Source organism: Aulonocara stuartgranti (genome assembly GCF_965226115.1).
Source record: "Aulonocara stuartgranti genome assembly, chromosome: 11".
Lineage (NCBI taxonomy): Eukaryota > Metazoa > Chordata > Actinopteri > Cichliformes > Cichlidae > Aulonocara > Aulonocara stuartgranti.
In genome coordinates this window covers 23,094,819-23,112,512 of record NC_138947.1, presented here as the reverse complement: position 1 = coordinate 23,112,512, position 17,694 = coordinate 23,094,819, and the positions used below count along the sequence as shown (strand labels likewise).

General features: G+C 39.6%; 2 protein-coding genes across 3 annotated transcripts in view; both read left to right on the top strand.

The window, feature by feature from the left end:
• Positions 1-2,871: 2,871 nt before the first annotated feature.
• Positions 2,872-4,463, top strand: LOC309716449 (tumor necrosis factor receptor superfamily member 11B-like). Of its 2 annotated transcripts, none has more exons than XM_082550247.1 (5): positions 2,872-3,024; positions 3,117-3,507; positions 3,648-3,827; positions 3,909-3,978; positions 4,087-4,463. In XM_082550247.1, the coding sequence occupies exons 1-5, from the start codon at positions 3,007-3,009 to the stop codon at positions 4,325-4,327; spliced, it is 900 nt and encodes a 299-aa protein (XP_082406373.1). In that variant the 5' UTR covers positions 2,872-3,006; the 3' UTR covers positions 4,328-4,463. The 2 variants fall into 2 exon arrangements, with proteins under 2 accessions (XP_082406373.1, XP_082406372.1); XM_082550246.1 differs by having other exon boundaries at positions 3,909-3,990.
• A 781-nt stretch (positions 4,464-5,244) lies between these two features.
• Positions 5,245-17,694, top strand: part of LOC309716786 (F-actin-uncapping protein LRRC16A-like) — an 88,169-nt gene continuing 75,719 nt past the window's right edge. Inside the window, exons 1-2 of the mRNA XM_082550819.1 lie at positions 5,245-6,062; positions 9,746-9,843. Coding sequence (XP_082406945.1) covers positions 6,023-6,062; positions 9,746-9,843 — 138 coding nt within the window. The 5' untranslated portion in view covers positions 5,245-6,022. The remainder of the gene's footprint in view (positions 6,063-9,745; positions 9,844-17,694) is intronic.

Genomic DNA, 17,694 nt, shown 5'->3' with positions numbered 1-17,694 from the left:
GTGCTAATTTCTTTAGTTATTGGGGTAAAATGGGTAGTGTTAATAGGAAGGTGTTTGCCAATTCAGTAACCTAATTTAATGTTAATGGAAACTAACATTACCTCAAATTGTTTAGTCATAATTGTTGTTTAACTGAATCTTGACGTTAGAGGCCTTAAATAGAATGTTTTGTATTGTTCTTTCCCAACATTTTTCAAAAGAAACAGTCCAATTTCTTTGCTGTGATTGATTCCAGAGAACACGGAAGAACTGACATTATTTAACTGTTGATTTATATAGATTCAGTAGAGGAGTAATGTCAGTTTAATTCTTTACCTACTGCAGTGAAATTAGACATTTTGTTTTGAAAGGTTACTGGTGGATGCCAGCAACCATCTTGGAAGAGAACAATACAATCTGTTATAAGGCCTCCATTTGAAAATTGTGTATTTGATACTAGAATATAATAGCAAAATGTAATTTGAAGATAACATGTAGTATTTAAGTGACCAAGTAGTATTGGGTAAAAGTTATTGAATCGTGTTGGGATAACGTGAGAAAATTGTGAAGGATTAAAATATTCCAAGAGCTCAAATTACTTCATCAAAACATGTTTAAGTCACATTTTATCAACACAAATTGCACAAGTTTATTGAACATGAATAAATTGTGTTAATTTAACTCAATTGTTTAAGTTGCTGCCAAAGCAAAACATCTGTGTGCAACAAATGTCCACCATTGAATTAAGTAAATCCAACAACATATTTTTTTCAGTGTATGGTATAGTTAAGCAGGTTCAATTGTTTTGTGCTTATTTACTACGGTGATAGCTCTGGGAAAGAAGCTATCCTTGAATCTGTTTGTCCTGGTTTTATGTGACCTGTACCGTCGGCCTGACGGTAATAGTTCAAACAGTTGATTACTAGGGTGAGAGTAGTCCTTAATGATATTGCCAGCTCTGCTGAGGTACCGAGAGTTTGCAATGGCCTCCAGGCTGGGCAGAGAGCAGCCAGTGATCTTCTGGGCTGTGTTGATGAGCCTCTGCAGTACTTTCCTATCTGCAACTGAGCACCCTGCATACCATGTTGTTATGCCGTACGTTAGGATGCTCTCTATGGTGGCTCTATAGAATGTCACCAGCAGCCTCTCCTCCAGGTTGTTCCTCCTGAGCACTCTCAAAAAATGGAGACGCTGCTGGGCCTTTTTTACCACTGCCGTGGTATTTGCAGTCCAGGAGAGGTCATCAGCCAACATTATTAGCAAAATTACTCATGGGCAAATAAATAAAAAAATCTCCCTTGTAAAAACGATTGACAATAACCTCAGCCTATAGACTCAGATAGTCGATATATCGCCAACCTTACCGGGGTGAAGATACATGAACTGACATGACAAACAGGGGAGCCATGGAAGGAAACACAAGGAGGGGAACACGTAAACACAAGAGGGAAAAAAAGACAAGGACACACACAAACACAAAGAGAGGGACACAGAGGACAAAGGGGAACCTAAGAAACAAATGATCACAAGCAACCTCAGAGACATAGTAAGAATGATCTCAGAACTAACTAGTTAAACTTAAATTATAATAATACCAAAACACTCACAAAAATAGAATACAAATACACCGAGTCCAAAAACCAAGAGCAAAAGTCCAAGAACATGGTAAAAAACAGTTCTGAAGGCTGGCCGTGATCTAAGGAAACTGAGTGCAAAACAAAACGGTTCAGGTGGCTGGCCAAGTGACCAATGGAAGGGATGGAGCAGGTCCGGAGGCCGACCGCGGGGCCAGCGGTGATGACAGAGCAGGTCTGGAGGCTGACCACGGGGATCCATACAAAGTAGTGTATTTCCAATTATACCTTCCTAATGAATAGGAATAGGACTTTCCTAATGAAAAGTCATCAGACTAATTGTTGTTATTGTTTAATTATGAAGAATTATCAAACAATAAATACAAAACTTGAAAAGTCAATACCAAAATTTTAAAATATTAAATTAACAATCACTAACTAGTAAGACTGAAAATATTATAGCTGAGAAACATTTTATAGACGCAAATTATTATCTAACTGCATTGTGTATGAAATGTTTTTCAGTATTTAAACAGCGGTGTTTCGCATATAACTATGACAGGCGGAAGAAGAAGTAGTTCCCAGCAATCGACACAATGGTCCTGATAATCAACTGCAAATTTCCCCTAAATTGATAAAATGAGGATATTTTAATATGAAAATCAATTCCAGAGGATAAATATCTGTTATTGGAGGAATCCATATGTCAGTATCGATCCGCACACCACTACTGTTTTTCAACCACTTGTAGTCATGTCATCAACGCTTGAAAAAACAATTGCGCATCTACAGCGTTATGTACGGTTTAATATGAGGTCGCTATTCATGGTGCCTTCAGGTGCACCTCGTAAGTTCATCTATCTGTACACCCAAAGACATAAGGTTGTTGTTTTGGATTAATTTTCCTTTGTTTGGATAAACATACCTTTAATGACTTTGTTACTCTTTTTGATGCCATGTTGTATATAATTCAAAACTTCTGAAAGTTTCATCTCAAAACAAGTCTATTTTTGTAATTCAACAAATCCTATAATATTTTTTTTATTTAACACATTACCAAGACCCTTGTGATAGCTTTCATGTTTCACTTTTAGAAGCTACCTTATTGTTATGATTTCAGCACTGAATTATATAAAACAACGCATCAAGAACAACAAAGTTATTAAAGACACGTGTTTATCCCAACAACGGAAACATATTGACCCCAAAAAGCCTTTTAAACAGCCTTATGTCCTTGGGAGTAGAGATGGCTGAATTTACGAGGTGCACCTAAAGGCGAAACGAATAGCGACCGCATATGAACCGTACCTAACGTCTGTACGTGCGCAAATGTTTTCCAAGCGTGGATAGCGTCATCGCGGTAAGGATGTGGGGAATTCCCGTGATTTAAACATCAACACATAAACCTAAGACTAGACATCAAGACTTCAAGACACGCGGGTTCATCGTCGACATGTTTGTTGGGAACTCAGTATGTCTTATCTCTGGTGTAATATTGGGAGCGTACTTTTTTGTTGTTTTTTTAATTTTTCGCATAATGTCACGTGTCATTTCTCTTCACAGTTTATCGTGCCAGCGCTGTTCCTGCTCTCTGGTTCACTCTGTGGTGCCTCAGTGGTGGATCCTGTTCCCACCTTTGACCACCGAGACCCGGTAACCGGAGAAATCCTCAAATGTCCCAAGTGTCCACCGGGCACGTTCATGTCTGCTCATTGCACTGCCACCACACCCACACAGTGTCAGCCGTGCAAAAATGGCCACTTCACCGATCTGTGGAACTACCTGCCCAGGTGTCTGTACTGCAACGACCTTTGCACAGGTAACCTGGAGGTGGAAACAGAGTGCTCCCCGACAACCAACAGGATCTGTCGGTGCAAAGAAGGTTTTTACTCGGCTGATGACTTCTGTATCCGGCACACAGAGTGTGGCCCCGGATACAGGGTTCAAACTAAAGGTACAGTATTCATTTAATAAATATGAACTACTAAACCATCCATCCATCTTCTTCTGTTTATCCAAAACATCAGTATGTCTAACTCACTTTACACTTCCAATGAATGTAGTGACCTGAAGTCCTCCTTTGTCCTCTCTTAGGTACACAGCAGACAAACACCGTTTGTGAAACGTGTCCAGAGGGATATTTTTCCAGCTCATCTTCTGCAGTGGATTTGTGTGTAAAACATCAGGAGTGCTCCAGCGGGCAGAGCGTACTCCTCACTGGCTCAGCCTATTCTGACACCGTGTGTGGCACCTGTGAGAGTCTTGCAAACGGAGGTATGTTATTAATGTTATCTGCCAAAAACAAAATATTTTTTAATGCAACCAAATTTACAAAGTTATTTCAAACTTTCTCAGGTGAGACTCTCAGGACATTCCTCTCAGGATTCTTCCATGCACACAGGATGCGTGTAGGAAAAATCAAGAAGTTTGTTTCCAAGTGAGCACACTCTTTGTCTGTTTGATTATTCTCCAGCACTCCTTCACCTCTAAATTCAAAAAAGATGCCAATTAAACCATTGTCTCCTTGCAACAGATACATTCTTACCTCGTCGGAAGAGAGGTCCAGTCTCCCCAAACAGAGAGAGCCTCTCATGGATCACATCATAGACTGGCTGGCAAAGGCTCCGGAGGAAAAGCTGAGGAAGATTCCCGACATGCTAACAGCTTCAGATCTTAACTCCATGGCAGAAAAACTAAAGAAGAGACTCCATGAGATTAAGCAGCAGAACCCAAACTGCAGCTTAACAATAGATGAAGTAAACAATGCTCTCTAGTCTGCAGTCCGTTACACATTTATAAAAACTGTATACCTGTTTTACAAAGTTATGTGATAAAGCAGAATGTTCTTTGTATCGTTTGTCATTTTATAAGTATATATGTACTCTATAAACTTGAGTTTCCATTGCTAAAGCTACTGTTTGTATATGCTGTACTTAACTTCAGATGGTATAGTTTCTGGGAATCAGAGATTTGGTGGTGGAAAGAGGAAGTTCAGGAAAGTATTTGAAGGAAGAGGTTTGCAAAGATTAAGATTATGAAAGCAGACAGGAATACTGAGAGACTACGCATGAAGGAGAAGAGGACTGGAGAGATTGGGCTGGAAATGATTTGCAGCAGGTTTTGACGGTTAAGGATAAATATATGATAAGAAGTGAAGAGTGTGTTGCAAATGAGAGAGAACAGATGAAATAAAGACAGTGATTTAGGAAGTGCAAGTAAAGAGGAAGTATGGGCAGCTATGAAGAGTCTAACTGTGACCGGTCAGCCTTCCAAAAACTGTTAACTACATGTAACTTGTGATTTAGCAAGGGTGGAAGAAATCAGAAAGAGGACAAATACTTTTTTACAGCACTCTACCTGATTCTCCAAATTGTTTGACACAATCTCAAAAAGCTGAAATATTCAAATTTCAACTATAGTTCAACTATAGTTTACTAAAAAAAAGTGCTGCAAAACTCCACTTTCATATATATATATATATATATATATATATATATATATATGAATCCGACATAGTGCAACCACTACAGCAATCTGTACTGTCAACGAGCTACCACATGGTGTCGCCCTCACTCCGTTTATGCAGAAAACCACAGCTGATGAAAGTCTCAAGCAGATGCTCTTTGGTCAGGCTCTCTTCCACCTCCACTGTTGGAAAAACCACTTCCTACAAATTAAATCTTTCACACAATAAAATGTAGCCTGCCACTCTTGACGTATGCTATAGCTGTTTTTCCTCAAAAGACTCTAACAACCATCAAACAAAGCTTTAATATATTTTTTATGTACTTCCAAGCGATATATATACATAATCTCTAAAGCTAACGAAGCTGTGCGCTTTAGCTACTTCTGCATCGGGAGTCTTGTGTGTCAGATGTTAAACATGGGGATTGGCACCGCTAGAGGTCCCAGTCTTCCAGGAGCTGGTGCTGTAGTCTCATTAATATCGGTCTGACACCACCAGCGCCGCCGCCCCCTCCTGCCACGCCATGCCGGTGTTCTGGGAATCGCATCGGCTCCCAGGCTGTCGCATCACCGACCGGGGAGGGGCCCCGTTTCCCACCATTGGCTGGTAGCCTACTGTAGCCCATTACCGACAGCTTTACGGTAGAGTGTGTGTGTGAGAGCGTGTAAGCGGTGGTCTTTTTTATCTCGGCCAGGCGCTCAGGCTGCAGGGTTTCAGCATGATTTTAAAAGGACTCTAGCTGATTTTCCCTCCCTAGCATCAGCCTTTACCTCACCACTCTCCAAACTGAAAAGGGATGCGCCTAAACACAAGCGGATACATTGTCCGGACACTGCGAGAGAAGAGGAGCATGTAACCGGGAGAATCCCAGCAGCAGCAGCGGCGGCGGAGGAACCACCTGACTCTTTCCTCTTTTTCCGCTCACGATTTCCCCTCATAATTTAAGGCTTCTCGATGCGCTGAGCCAGTTCTTATCGTTGTTTTGGATATTATCTTCAGCAAAATGAGCGAGGAAGTGTCGGAGGTCCCAAAAGAGCTTCTGGGTAAGATACAAAAGCGGATTTGTGGCTGTGTGTCCAGGCTGGAACAATCACCGATACCCTCTCTCTCATCCTCCTAACTCACAGCGTGCATGTGCTCCGCATGGTAACAAGTTTTACTGATAGTATTGTAACCATAAAATCTATTGTGTTTATAATGCAGCCACACTTGGAGTGCAGTGCTAAGGCACAAATATCCAACCACAGTATAAAAATATGTATACAGGGTTATTTTTTTCTTTTAAATTCATTCATTTCAATATCATAGCAATACTAAACCGATTTCTCCCTAAAGCAGACTGCTGTTATTAAGAGACTGCAAATTCTTTATCTCCAGTTAAGCTTGGAGATGTTTATACGCGGAGCACTGCCACAAGGTGCTTGTTCTGTTAATGTTTACATGGGAGAAGAGCCAGATAGTTGAGATGTGTGTGGTCAGCCTGTCAGTCCTCTGCACATAATTTTAACTCACAGTCATCCTGGTCCACTTTAGCATCTCTAGCCTTCTTGGTAGCTGCTCTACTCTAACCCTTGTTTTCATGATCCCCTTTCCTCATTTGTGTGAGTCTGGAAACCCCTTGGCTCAGGGTTTCTGTTTAAGAAAGTAGGTCAGGTTTTGACATCCAGGTGTAATGTTGGATGAACTTCATCATTCATCTCAAGCAGGGTTCATTTTCTCATTGCCAGACACAGGAGCAGTGGAGAATGTCAAGGAGGCTTTTAGGAAAATGCTGTCAGGTCACGTGTTAGCCGTGTATCATTTATACTATAGATCCCTAACACAGTTTTTACATGTTATTTTCTGTGTACCCTGGCCTCCAGTTAGGACAGAAGCCAGAAAGAGTGTAATTTTACATTGCAGGAATTTCAGTGGAACTCTTGCATACTTGACCTTTTAACTAATTTGAGCCATTTTGTTTACATTTTCCCTGAACTGTTAAACATATATGTCTTTAACAGAGACTGGGAACCACTTTTAAATACAGTTTCTGCAGGTTTTTACAGTGTTTGGGTTTGTTATAGACGGTATTTTTCCTCCTCTTCTTAATGGGAAATTTCCCTGATGTTTGCTGACTAATTCACCCAACTCTGCACACTAAATATAAGGAATCTGTCTGCATCTGGGTATAACCAGCCATTGTTTGTTGGTGGTGATGATTCAGTATCATGCAGCATTACTCTTGGCATCGTGCAAGGAGTTTCAGCATGATGCTGCAGATGGAAAATTGTTGCATGAACTCAGAGTGTTCTCTGCTGAGTAACAGGACATGTCAAGTGCTTGTGCTCATGTTTTCCGTTTAACTTACTTGGTAGTGAGCAGATTAGGTCAGGACACTTTGAGTTTCAGCCTTTTGAGGATGGAATATTGAAGTGGACATATTCAGAATAAGTGAGCTCGTGCTCAAAATGTATTCTACTGAAACATGCTCAGACACATTCAAAGTTAGGGCAACAGTTACTCGTCTGATTACACACCTAAAGTAACCAGACAGGCAAGGCTGCGTCAGCAAGGAGAGTTAGGAAACAGAAGGAGAAAGTTTGCAGCGCAATGCTGATGCTGGTAGTAAACTTGACCTTCATCTCTATGATCTTTTTGGAGAGTGAGTTAAATATTTAAAATGCTCTTTCTTTCCATAAAATTGCTTCATGTCACTATTTTCTCACACACAGAAGTTTAAACATTTAGAAGAGAGGAAAAACAATTTTGCTCACTTTTGAAGCAAACTGGCTCTAAAATGACTTAAATGATTATTTGTCTCTATATTGATATATGATGTCTTCTTAATTCTTTATAGATGAAACAGTACAGTGATGGAAATCTCAGGAGGGATTTTTTTCACACTCCTCTTCACAGAAACTTTAAGTCCTTTAGGTTTCTTGGCTGCTTCTTGTTAACTCCAAGCTTCAGCTCTCTTCAAAGATTTTCTATAGGACTGAGATCTGGAGACCGGCCAGGCCACTCGAGCATCTTAGTATTTATCTTCTTCAGCCACTCCTTTGTTTCATTAGTGATATGTTTTGGGTCATTGTCATGCTGGACACCCATCTGTTACTAAGGGAAGGAGGACCTTTTTTAAGATTTTACAGTACACGGCCCTGTCCATTGGCCCCTCAATGCTGTGAAGTCGTTGTGCACCCTTAGCAGGAAAGCAGCCTGAAAGCATGTTTTCACCTCCATGCTAGACTGTGGGGATGATGTTCTTTGAGCCATACACAAAGAATCTGCCTGTACACATGCCTTCTTGAGCAGGGGGACCTTGTAGGCTCTGAAAAATTCCAATCCATTACTTTGTTGTGTGTTACTAATGGTGTTCTTGGTAATTGCAGCCCCACCTGCAGTCAGATTATTAACAAGCTCCTCCTCCAGCATTTGATCAAATAATTATTTCCCCTACTGTGTCATGAGTGTATTTATTAGTGGCTTTGTGAAGCAACAAATCAGGTTTGACACTAAGTTAATAAATTAGCCAACTAATTTATGGAGCTCTCAGTAGTTTGTTTACACTTTTGCAATGACATAAGTGTCTCATTTCCCCACCACCTCCAATTTAAACTGGTGTGACCTATAGCACACATGCTCTACCTACCAAATGAAAACAAATGCCTTGTGAAATAAGAAATCCTGTCACAGCTACATTAAATTGGCAGAAAAAAAAATTACATCCGAGTCCGACACGAGTGATTTGAGACCAAAATCTGCCCAGACCCATTAAAACATACAAGGCCTACATTTGTGGCCTTTTGAGAGTCGCAAAGATTTTTCTGTGACTCTCAGGTCTCTGCACTGAGGTTGCAAAAGTGCTGCAGCAGGAAATGGTGCATACTTGCAGTGAAGTTTATTTAGGAAGCTCAAGGCTGGCAGATGAACCGTTTTGCACCGTACCTAATTATTACTTTTCCTTTGATCTTATGATGGTGTGAGGAAGCCCGTAGGCGAGGATATGCGCAGCACAGATGTACATGCAGAATCCCCGTCTGTGTCAGACGCATGTGCGCAGACTGCATTTGTGACTGTGTTTTAGGTGAATTAACGTGGAGAGGGGGCTGACCCAGTTCTCCTGTTTGAGCCTGTTCGCTGGTTGTTGACACTTCTGCTGGGTGTGAATAATCAGTCTGTAACGGGAAACATACACTCGGCATTAAGCCTCTGTGGGCCTGTGTTCAAACGGGTATGGATATACTCACATGCATAATTGAAATAATTGAAATTATTATATTATAAATGATGTTTTTTCTTTTCTTTTCTTTTTATGTGTTAGAAAGTAGGCGTTAAACGTCTCAGTCGTCAGAAGAGGGATTCATGATCTGATAATTAAATGAAAACTAGAATAAAGTCAATATTCTGTTATATTAAAATGGAACTTAAATATTTCATCATTTTTTTTCCTAATCAGTAGATATGATGGATTTTTCCCCTGTGGCTGATGTACACTGATCTTTCTCTGCTGCGTAAGCAAAGTTGGAAAGAGACTACAAATGAAAAAGAATATACATTAAAAGCCGCCTCTTCTCTTCTCTTCTCTTCTCTTCTCTTCTCTTCTCTTCTCTTCTCTTCTCTTCTCTTCTCTTGTTGTAGGGAATTACAATTTCTTTAACAGCATTTTCCCAAATTTTCTCACTTTAGTCTGTGTCACTCCTTATTTATTTGACTCCTTATTTGACATCTTCTCTCCTCCTCTGTGTAGAGAGCGTGAGGGATGCGGTGGGAAGAAAAGTGAAGCTGTCACTGCGGAAGAGAGTCAAACTGGAGATCAAAGGAGACAAGATGGAGAACAGAGTATTGGTGAGTCAACTCCTGATGCTGCCAAACCATGTTGTTTCATTAAGGCTTGCATTTATCGAAATGTACTGATTTCTCCTAAGAACGTCAAAAATCTTCCTGCTTTTCCCACACTTGTCTTTAGCTGCATAGTTTGTCTTTTCAAGGTTCACTACTTTGAGTTTTAGGCTGATTGCACAGCAGCCCTGAACATTTCTAGACATGAAGGAGCGCTTCATTAAGAGTTCACGTGTAAAAACGGCTTGAGTGTGTGATCTGATTAGAAGGGGCAGTGGAGTGTGTGTGTAAAGCATCCAGCTGGTAACATTTATCAGGTTTTATTAATAATTGCCAGTGCAGTGTCTGGCATTAACCCAATATGTGGGCTGTGTGATCTTCTCGGCGGGGTTTTGTAAAGGTTGCACAAGAGCTGAATAAATCGGACTCGGGGAGTTGCACTGTGATTGCTTTTCTTTTTTTGGTAAGGATTTATTTATATTTTGGCTGAATTTCTGTTATTAAAAATATGCTGAGCTGAATGTTAGCAGTTCATATTGGCAGTGCCCTGCTGGCCCTTTTAGTAGGATTACTTTTATAATGAAGAAACATGTCACGATTGTCTGCCAAAAGGAAACACCTTTTTCCCTATAATTTCTAAGGATGTGTATGTTGCGTGTTGGCGATAAGGATATCCTCACAATGAATCTCCCATGCTGACTCTTAGCTTGTAAGTTTGGATACAGTTTGAGGGAGTCGAGCAATCGAGGTTTTAAAAGACGATTTTAAAGTTGCCTTATCTGTGTAGCTCCAAAGTGGCTGCTACTTTGCTGATAGTGTTGATCAGTGGCTCAATCTACAGCCACTAGCTTTCTTTGCTACTTGTCCGATGCGTCATTCATTCATTCTGTCATTTATTCACTTATTTATCCATCCAGCGACATCTCTGACTTTAAACACCAGCCCTCAGTGTGTGCAGAAATCAAGTGGAAATAGCAGCTCAGACCATTAACTTTTGGCCGCAGATCAGTAAATCCACCAGCAGCTAAATAATTAATACCTGGCAGATCATTAAAAATGCACTTGGCTCTTTCTGTGATGAACAGGGACAAAAAGCTGATATAGTTAAGACAGAACAGTTGCTTTTGTAAATCAGCATCTAAGCAGGGCTCATACAGTTGGATAGTACTTTGTGAAAATGGCAGGAGTCTTTTAGTAACTCAGCTCTTAGTGGAACGTGGAGCTTTTTGTAATTCAGCTTTGTGTGGGGGGAAAAAGCTTTGTGAATAGGCCTGCACAAGATTTCTCACATTTCTTCCATCTATATGCTTGTGGTAATGCTAGCACTGCTAGTACTGTACAAGTCTCCTAGGGACACAAGCAGAAAGAGGTAAGAGACAAAAGTGATGAGCATCTCTTTAACATCTTCTGTACTTGCTAAATGGTCTGGGAGCACACTGTGGGGGGAGAAAGTAGGCCTTCCTCTACTAAATGAGATGAATTAGCACTGCTGGTTTCTGGAGCCATCAGAGTCAGCACGGTTGATGTGGAAGAGGTACAGATGTGTTATTTAAAGACTTCTGTTATTTGCTAGTGTTTTACTTGCTGCATAAAAGGGCATTTCTGGTTTCATTCCTAATGTTAGCTGTGATTTTAATAAATCAACCTTTAATAACCCACAGTACTGTGCAAAAGCATCGAGCCATGTCTTATTTCTGTATAGTTTGAATCCAAGGAAGCAGAATTTCTTGGAATGGAAGTGGTCTTAAGCAAGAGTTTTCCAGGCTTTCTGAAGGTCTTTCAAAGTTTTTCTTTGGACATTGGCTGCTTTTTAACTCATTTTCATTCCAGTGCAAACATTACAGGAAACATCACAAGCCCAAAAAAGCCCTAAACAAAATCTGCAGCAGACGAACAGTATTGGAAGTCATGTCTTGTCAAAGTCATGTGCTTAAGAAATAGGAAACGGGTCCAGCATAAACCTGACATAGAACGTGAGAGATGCATCTGGCCCTTCAGGTGATCCATTGACTATTCACTGAAGCCTCATCAGAAATGGTGTCAGTGGAAGGTTGACTGTCAAAAAGCTCGACAGTCGCTTGAAACTTTTAAGGAAGGGAAACTGGGAGAAAAAGCTGAGGTATGCCATATTACACAAAAACTTGATTGAAAATCAGTGGCAACAGGTCTTATGGAGAAGAGATTTATTGCAGAAGTAAAGTAGCCTCTTGTATAAGAATAATAAGATGAATACAGAGGGATGCACCTCCTGGGAACTTGGCTCTTTCACTTTAAGAACCTTGAGAATTGTTCACACACTGGTCTGCCTAAAATGGGTAAAAATGTGCTCTTGACAGTCCACTGTTAGCGTCCACAGGAATCATGTAATCTATTAATACAACATGGTCTCTGCAGAGGACCATACACGTGCAGACAGACACACAACATACACAATTGTAACTATCACCCTGTCTCCTTGATGTCCACCAATCGCAATTTTCCTGTAACAAAGTATTTTGTTCTATTTGTATAGTATGTTTTTCAGTTTATCTCATTCTATTCTATTGGTTTTTCTCTTTTTAAAACTTTTCATTAATACTCAAATGTAATTTAGTCCATTCTAGTGCTCGACCTGCAGCTAACTTTACGTGGCTATGACAACAATGTCGCTATGTAGGAGCTGGACACAGAGGCTATAGTAGTGCTCATACGCACATACGCACTAAACAAAAGAAAGAAGTGGGAGTCAGTACTGGGAAGTGAGGAATTCCAGTGGAGTGGCTCTAGTATTTCTTCCAGACGCGGAGCGTGACGTCGTATCGGCGCTCTGCTCGACTGAACAGAACAAGTACAGCGCTGTTTGTTGCTCTGCAGAAAAGCAGAGTCTGACAGACTGATTATGGAGGAAGTGGCTCAGAGGGAAAATAAACATGTCACGAAGTGTAACCTGTGAGTGTTATCTAGAGTTTGGCATGATGAAAGAACAATCTATTTATAGATTGCCTGGAGATTAAATGTTACTATCAAATATGAGCTTCAAGTATTTTGGAAAAGTACAAACAGGAAGTAGAAACAGGATGAAGAAAAAGGGGTTCAGCTAGTTTAAATGGAGGGTATAGCTAGTATATTATGGAAGTGTAGCATCTGCTGTTCAGTGTTTAAGGTCTAAAAGAGGTGTAAAGTTTTCGAGTCCTTACTGCTTGAATTATTATAGAACAGATTAGCCATCAATACAAACTTAAGTCAGTTTAATACTATTGCGGTTTAGTACAGTTGGAAAAATTAACTTTGTTAGGATTTGATTATGCAGTAAATGGAAAGTATGATTCTGTTCAAGTAACCTTGATGAGTAATGTGTTCTTACTGACGCTGAGTAGAACCTACATCAGTGTTCTCCTCCTCCCAACTTTGTTAGGTGTTCAAATCATGGCAAGCAGCTCTCCTTTCTTTCTGTGGTTGTTTACTCTAATCTTGGTGGACAGCAGACTCTAGGACGTTTTTGTGATTTTTACGTGACACCTTGCAGTTTTGCTGTTGGCTTCTCTTTTACTTAAAAAGTACCATATATCTATTTTCTCAACAGTTTATCTGTTCTTTGCAAGTATTACTCAAAAACATATGGATGCATGGAAAAGCTATCTAGAGGTGGAGCTTAGCTAAACTTTGAAATTGTGAACTTTAGAAGTTGATCTAGACCTGTATCTGAATTTAGGTAATTTTGGAAGCATGGATTGCCATTGTGGTTTAAGGGACAGTGGATCTTTCACATCATATGCATGTCGCACATTATCTTCTTCCTTAGAAAGTCCAGACCAAGATGTCCAAGGACGTAATTCATGCATGGTATGGAAGGAATGTTTAGCCTTGGTGGAGATGCAGTCTCACAGTGCTCTTGTTCAGTTGTTTGCTCGTGTACTCATTCAAAGAGGAGTAAACACTCCCTTCCTTTACTTTTGAAATACTGAACCTTAGCCCTGTAACATTACAAATAAACTCCGACCTATATAGGATTTTTTGTTGTTGTTTTGTTTTTAGACAGATACCTGTCCTGATTTGTTGATTTACAAATCTGATATTCGAATGTGTCATGGAATATTTTTTCCTTGAGAAATGCAAAACATAAACAGGTTTCCTTAACGTTTGTTTTTTGTGGTCATTTATTTACTTCTCTCGGTTTGCCAGACTCTGCTTGTATCAGCTGGTTGTCATGTTTGTGGCTTTCTAAGCAGGTTGCCATGAAGGAAGTTGCAGAGAGTCCCTTGTGAACAAACCATGCAATGTCAACATTTTCACTTATCGGCCATTATAAATGCTGAAGCCGATAGATCAGCAAAGAGCTAACACCAGCCTAACCCTAGTTTTATTTCCTTTTTAAAAAGAATCATCACTTCTTTTTTAATTTTTTTTTTTTAAGAAATAAAGTTTAAAATGAGGATCTTTATATTTAAAAATACACATTATTGTTTTGATATTTGAAATACTGTCTCTGTATTATTTGTAATTTTCAGTGGGTTAAATGATCTGCAGATTGGTAAGTTTTGTTGTTATGTACAGAAACACAGACTAATAACCTTTTTGGTTATATCAAACAGGCACCCTCATCGGCTACATAATGAGTGGAAAATTTTAAATGTAATAAAATGAATATACTGTACAATGAGCACTGTGCGTGTTTATTGCAGTTAATGCAATCTCTTCTTTGAAATGATACCTACATCAGTAGCGTAGTATCTTCAGAAGCCATCCGGCTGATGTTTTGTTTGATACATTTCTTTTACCTGACTACAGATGCCACATAAACTCCTAAACTTAATTTGCTTTAGAACATGCGGCACCTCTCTCTCCACTGTGGCGTGTACAGATAATCAAGGGAGCAGTATTGTTATTTCCACTATCAATTAGGCTGTCTATTATATACACACACTCCCAGCCTGAGCGAGGCTGGGAGTGTGCCTGAGGCATCTGTTAAGCGCACGAAAGCTTGATACATACAGCCAGCTCCCTGCTTTGAAGACGGGGATGAAGGGGATACAGATAATAACATCAGTCCATCAAACACACCCTGGAGTAGAAGCGAAGGGAGAGGGGAAGAGTAAAATGTGTATTGAAATGTAGTGTACAGGGCAGAGTGCATGGAGAATAATCAGTGGAGAAAAACCATCATAGCAAAGACCAAAGCTTCAAATCTTGTCCAACCTGTCACTGTTCTCTTTTCTTTAACCTCGAGGCCTGTCTTTAGAGGAATTGTGAAAATGGAAGTGACCCAGTTGTCTACTCCCAGATGATCACCTGTAATGTTCCCATGTGGGAACCAGGAGTCCTCTGGTCTTTCTTTGACAGAAAAAGTACCCTCCTATGTTAAATTCTCTTTTTTTATGAGTGTTTTATTATTATTTTTTCATAGTGTGTCTACTTCCTATTAAGAAGTGTTTAAAAATGTCATAATCTAAAGTTATTATTGCATTTTAGGTGTCGCCATGACATTGACTGCTTTGTGAATTAGTGAAATAGTTTTTAAAGATGCACAGTTCAAAGGGAGAGCCCATCATCTCTATTGTGTCACAGTGTTACATGTGTTCAGGGCTGCCATTGGTCACTGAGCAATAATTTTGTGATATCCGGCAGCTTCGTGAATCGTGACAGTGGGATGTTCTCACTGGGAACTGGAGTGGGAGTTTGGGGTGTGTGGTTAAAGCAGTCTGACAAAAACCACAGTGATCTTACAGGATCTTTCCTGTCCAAATACATCTATTTTTAGTTTGGTTATCATTCCTGTGGTTGGGAATCATTTTGGAACTTTGCATGGCTGTGTGCAAACGATTACTTTTTTTTTTCTCGCCTTCCCCCCTTTAACTCGAGTTCAAACCGTTTTAATGATGTGAAGCCCATCATGGCTGTGTGTATTAACTGCTTAATGCTCCTTCAAGTACCTCTGTGTTTTTATCTCATTAGGATGTGCTGATTATTCACATAATTAGGATGACATTTGCAGTTAACCAGGCCGAAAAAATGTGTCAAACAGGTCACAGCTTCCCTGCTGAGTATACTCTGAAGTTACTATAATACATTGTAGTATTTAATCTACTATTACTGCTCTTGGCTAGTACATGGGCTAAAAGCAAGAGACATACATGGTCCATACCAAAAAGTGATTGTTTTAAAATTATGTTTTTTGAGTAACCTATGCATTAAACAGGCAATATTCTTAATTGTTACATTTTAGTTTTCTCTCTAAACTGTAGTAAGTTATAGGATCAACTCTCAATGAAATAACTTTATTTCAAATAACTACTGGCTGCTGGAAAAACATACAGATAATTGATGAAACTGAAACTGAGTTGCTGTAAACAGCGTTGCTTTTTTCTCTTTTTCAGTTGTTTCCTTCATTTTCCTTGAACAGTTTTGATCCTTTGCTCATACCAAGGCTAGCTTGCTGTTGCTTATGAGCTCCGGCTAGCTTTAGCTTCAGCTATTTTGCCGTTGTTAGTGTCATTAAAATGTCAACGTTCAGCCAACTGAGGGTGATTTAAATGTCTGATTAGGTTTGTCATTAAATGTTATGCTGGCCCCCCTTTTACTTCAGGACATTGCTGAGCTTTAACTCTAACAGCATGATAGCATGTGGCTGTGAGTGCAAGTGTGTGCTAGCAACTATTTTCCTGTCTTGCTGTTGCACGTTCATGAAATGGACTGGTTTGTAATTAAACATATTGGTCTGGCTGGTCACTTGTCCAAGTCAAGAACTCTGAAGACTAATATTTGTCCAGTACTTAGAATTTTTATGTTTGTTTTTTGTTTTTTTTAGCTGCCTTCTTTTATTTTTCCAAACACAAACACGGCTTTAGGCAATGTAAAGTTTCAGGTTCATCTCCCTAACAGTGTGGTCAAGGATACACAGCAAAACGTAATCAAATTATTCATTTAAGTCAATCAGAAAAGTCTCGACTGAATGCAGGATCTAGTTTTGTTTTGTCAGGAAGTCTAATTTTAGCACATCATGCATCCACACCATGCTATCAGAAAGCTTTTTATTCACCAACCTCTTTCCAAGCAGTTTGGTTTCTGTAAAGTACTGGACCAGATTTAGCTGAATGAGCAGGGTTAATTAGGAGTCGCATGGAGTTGGTTCTCTCTCTCTCTCGGTGTGTGTGTGTGTGTGTGTGTGCGTGTGTGTGCGTGCATGAGAGAGAGTGTGGGTAATAGTATGGTGGGTCTAACTGTGTTGTGATATAGCGATCAAAGACACAGACAGTCTTTCATCTACTGAGTGCAGAGCAAATTGTAGAAAGACAAAGCATTAACATGGTCACTTTTGTATAATTGACTTTGATATTACAAGATAAATAAATGCTCACAAAGTACATCAATAAAGCTCCACATTAACAAACATAGTCTCTGGAGTACACTTCAGCATCGCTTCAGCAGCCGAACACTTATGCATGTTTAAAAAAAAAAAAAAAAAAAAAAAAATATATATATATATATATATATATATATATATATATATATATATATATATATATATATATATATATATATATATATATATATATATATATATATATATATATATATATATTAGAGCTGGGCGATAGAACGATAACGATATGTATCGCGATATAACTTTTTCTCGATAGAAAAATTTAACTATTGCGATAGACCTCGCCGCTCTTGTCCTCTTAAAAAAAAAAAAAAAAAAAAAAAAAGAACAGCCAATCCAAATTAAGTAGCGCAGAGCCGAACCAATCACAGCTGCAGCGTCACGTCACGTGACTTGTTACGTACAGCACAAGTGCCAAGCCGCACATGTGTATTTGTTTGGGAAGCAGCCAGCCACCGTACCGCCCGGGTAATGGAGGAAATGAGTGTGCCGACTAG

Coding starts and splice junctions, on each gene's coding strand:
- LOC309716449 (XM_082550246.1), top strand. Junction 3,828..3,908: donor TGAGAGTCTTGCAAACGGAG/GTATGTTATTAA, acceptor AAACTTTCTCAG/GTGAGACTCTCAGGACATTC. Junction 3,991..4,086: donor ATCAAGAAGTTTGTTTCCAA/GTGAGCACACTC, acceptor TCCTTGCAACAG/ATACATTCTTACCTCGTCGG.